The 2,319-nt window shown below is 38.9% G+C and overlaps 1 protein-coding gene across 1 annotated transcript; it reads right to left on the bottom strand.

Annotated features, from left to right (window-relative positions):
• Positions 1–913: 913 nt before the first annotated feature.
• LOC126795798 (uncharacterized) lies at positions 914–1,974 on the bottom strand. The gene has a single exon (XM_050522554.1). The coding sequence runs from the start codon at positions 1,644–1,646 to the stop codon at positions 1,062–1,064; it is 585 nt and encodes a 194-aa protein (XP_050378511.1). The 5' UTR covers positions 1,647–1,974; the 3' UTR covers positions 914–1,061.
• Positions 1,975–2,319: the final 345 nt, after the last annotated feature.

A 2,319-nucleotide genomic window follows, 5' to 3' on the forward strand; every position in this document is an offset into this window, starting at 1 on the left:
TAAAAGAATCACAAGCTAATCCAACATGTCCCCTGCTTTTTTCTTGATATGAAGTTTGTTCATGTATATGAAGTGAATCAAGTTATTATCCCTGAAAAAATCAATCATTGATTCTATATAGTTAGTTTATACTTTTCCTTATATCAAATGCACATTAGTTTTCATAGTACTCGAAAAGATGATGCCAGATAAAATGAGTGTTTGACACTAATTATTCCTCTTTCATCATAAAAAAAATTAATTATTCATTTGTTCGTTAGTGCATACATCATTTTCTCCGACCAAAACCTGATCATGTATAAAAACAATTCCACTAAGTATCCTATACAATTGTTAAGATTAGGGGTCATGCATTGTTGCAACTTCAAGTCTTCAACAATTGCCGGTAACTAGCGTATTAAACAAACACATTATGCGATAGAATAATTACGTACTATGTATGTATCATCAAAATATTATACAGGAAAATTGAACCCCGGCCAGTAACTCTTCAAACGTATAATTGTGATCAAATACTCGGTACGTGTTTTGTTTGATTTGTTTCTCATCACTCGAACCTTCAGCTAATCTTGAAGACATTATTTATGAGCAGTATACCAGCTAGTGCAAATCCTAGATAATATATATCTCGTTTGTTTAATGAAATTAAAAATTATACATGTGTACGTTAGTACGTAGTTGCACATCTAGTGCTCAGAGAAGTAATACAAAAATGAGTCAGAATTGTTAATAATGTTTGTTGCACCAGAAAGCAATTCCAGGAGAAGACACGTAAACTAAGCTTCAGATCGAGTTAATAATCACATAAGGCAGGGTCCATATATACCATATATCCTGCAATTGTAAATTAAACACATTAATCATGAAAACGAATGGCGATTGTCAGGAAGAAGGAGAAGAAGACTAAGAAAAACGTAACAGTGATTAGCTAACATTGCATTGGTTCAGTGAAGGATATTGAACCCAATAAAAATGTATATACAATTCGACCTTCTTCGAACCTTAAATCCCCAAGCCCTTATTACAGCAAATCTAATAAGCTTAAGCCTATTAATACACCACTAATCCCAGCGTTTAACTCTGCAACCATGAGTATTATCCCATAATCTAACGACGTTGCCGTTAAACACCGTCAAATCCTGGTACCTATACCAGCTCTTCTCCTCCGTCCTCATTTTCAGACCAGTCTCCCACCAATTCTCACTGCCACTCTCTTCCGTCTCCTCCGCCGTCAAGTCACCTTCACCGTAGACGTCTCCGTTTGTATCCTCGTCATCAAAATACAATGTAAACTTGACGCCTTTCTTCAACCCTCCATCATCTTCAAATATACCTGACGATGAAGGCACGGGTACAGGAGCTCGAGATGGAGCTGAAACCGGGCTCGGCGACTCCTCCCGCTCCGCCGTGGCTGGTGGCGGTATTTCAGAAAATGAAGAACACCCATTTGAGGTCCTGACGACATCGTCAGAGGACGGTGAGTGAAACTTCAAGCCCTCGACGGCTCTAGGTCTGAGCCTCCAGAAGCTAACGGCGGCGGTGACGACGGCGAGCCATGTCCAGAGACTGTTAACAACGGTGATCAAACCGAAGCTAACGTAGTCGAAAGCGAGAGCCTCGAGAGGAGAATCCAACACGCTGCTCATGTCTGATGCTTCAAACAGATGAAATCTGATGGTGTTTCAGAGAACCTTTTAAGGTTGTGGGTTTGAGGAGAGGACGGTGAAGCTTACGAGGTGTAAGTTGTTGTGTTGCAGGTCTATCTGGTCAGTGGTGATGAATATATTGCGAAGGGGTGAAGCAATGTGAGCCCTACGATTGTGTGATGGTCCAAGTTTGGATTATTGGATCTGGTATAAGAGATGCCGAGAATCGAGACTAAAGATCCGATTTGATAATGGTAGATCCTTTGGTTTTATACCCAAGTAGTTTTTCACTAAGCCATGAACATTCCGTGACAGGTGGAGGTGCGGGAACAAACTAGTGTTGTCTATTTCCTATCGTAGCCTCCAGAGAGTCTGAGAGTCCCCCTCACGGCTCTGCTGACCACAAAATATTATGGTCTGTATTAAAAGTAGAAAGTAGAATCTAGAAACCGAATGAAACAAAATCATACAGTAATTTTTGTACAGTAAAATTTGAAAATATATATCGAGTTACATTAGAAGATCAATACATGCATTCAATATCAACGCCCAAAAAATTATATGACGAGTTATTTGTATTGCGTATGACGATGCAGTTTGATTTTATGTGATTCTCGATCATGTTCATATTATAAAATGTTACTATCGAATGATACATAATTAAGACTTAGAA

Source organism: Argentina anserina, chromosome 1 (genome assembly GCF_933775445.1).
Source record: "Argentina anserina chromosome 1, drPotAnse1.1, whole genome shotgun sequence".
Taxonomy (NCBI): Eukaryota; Viridiplantae; Streptophyta; class Magnoliopsida; order Rosales; family Rosaceae; genus Argentina; species Argentina anserina.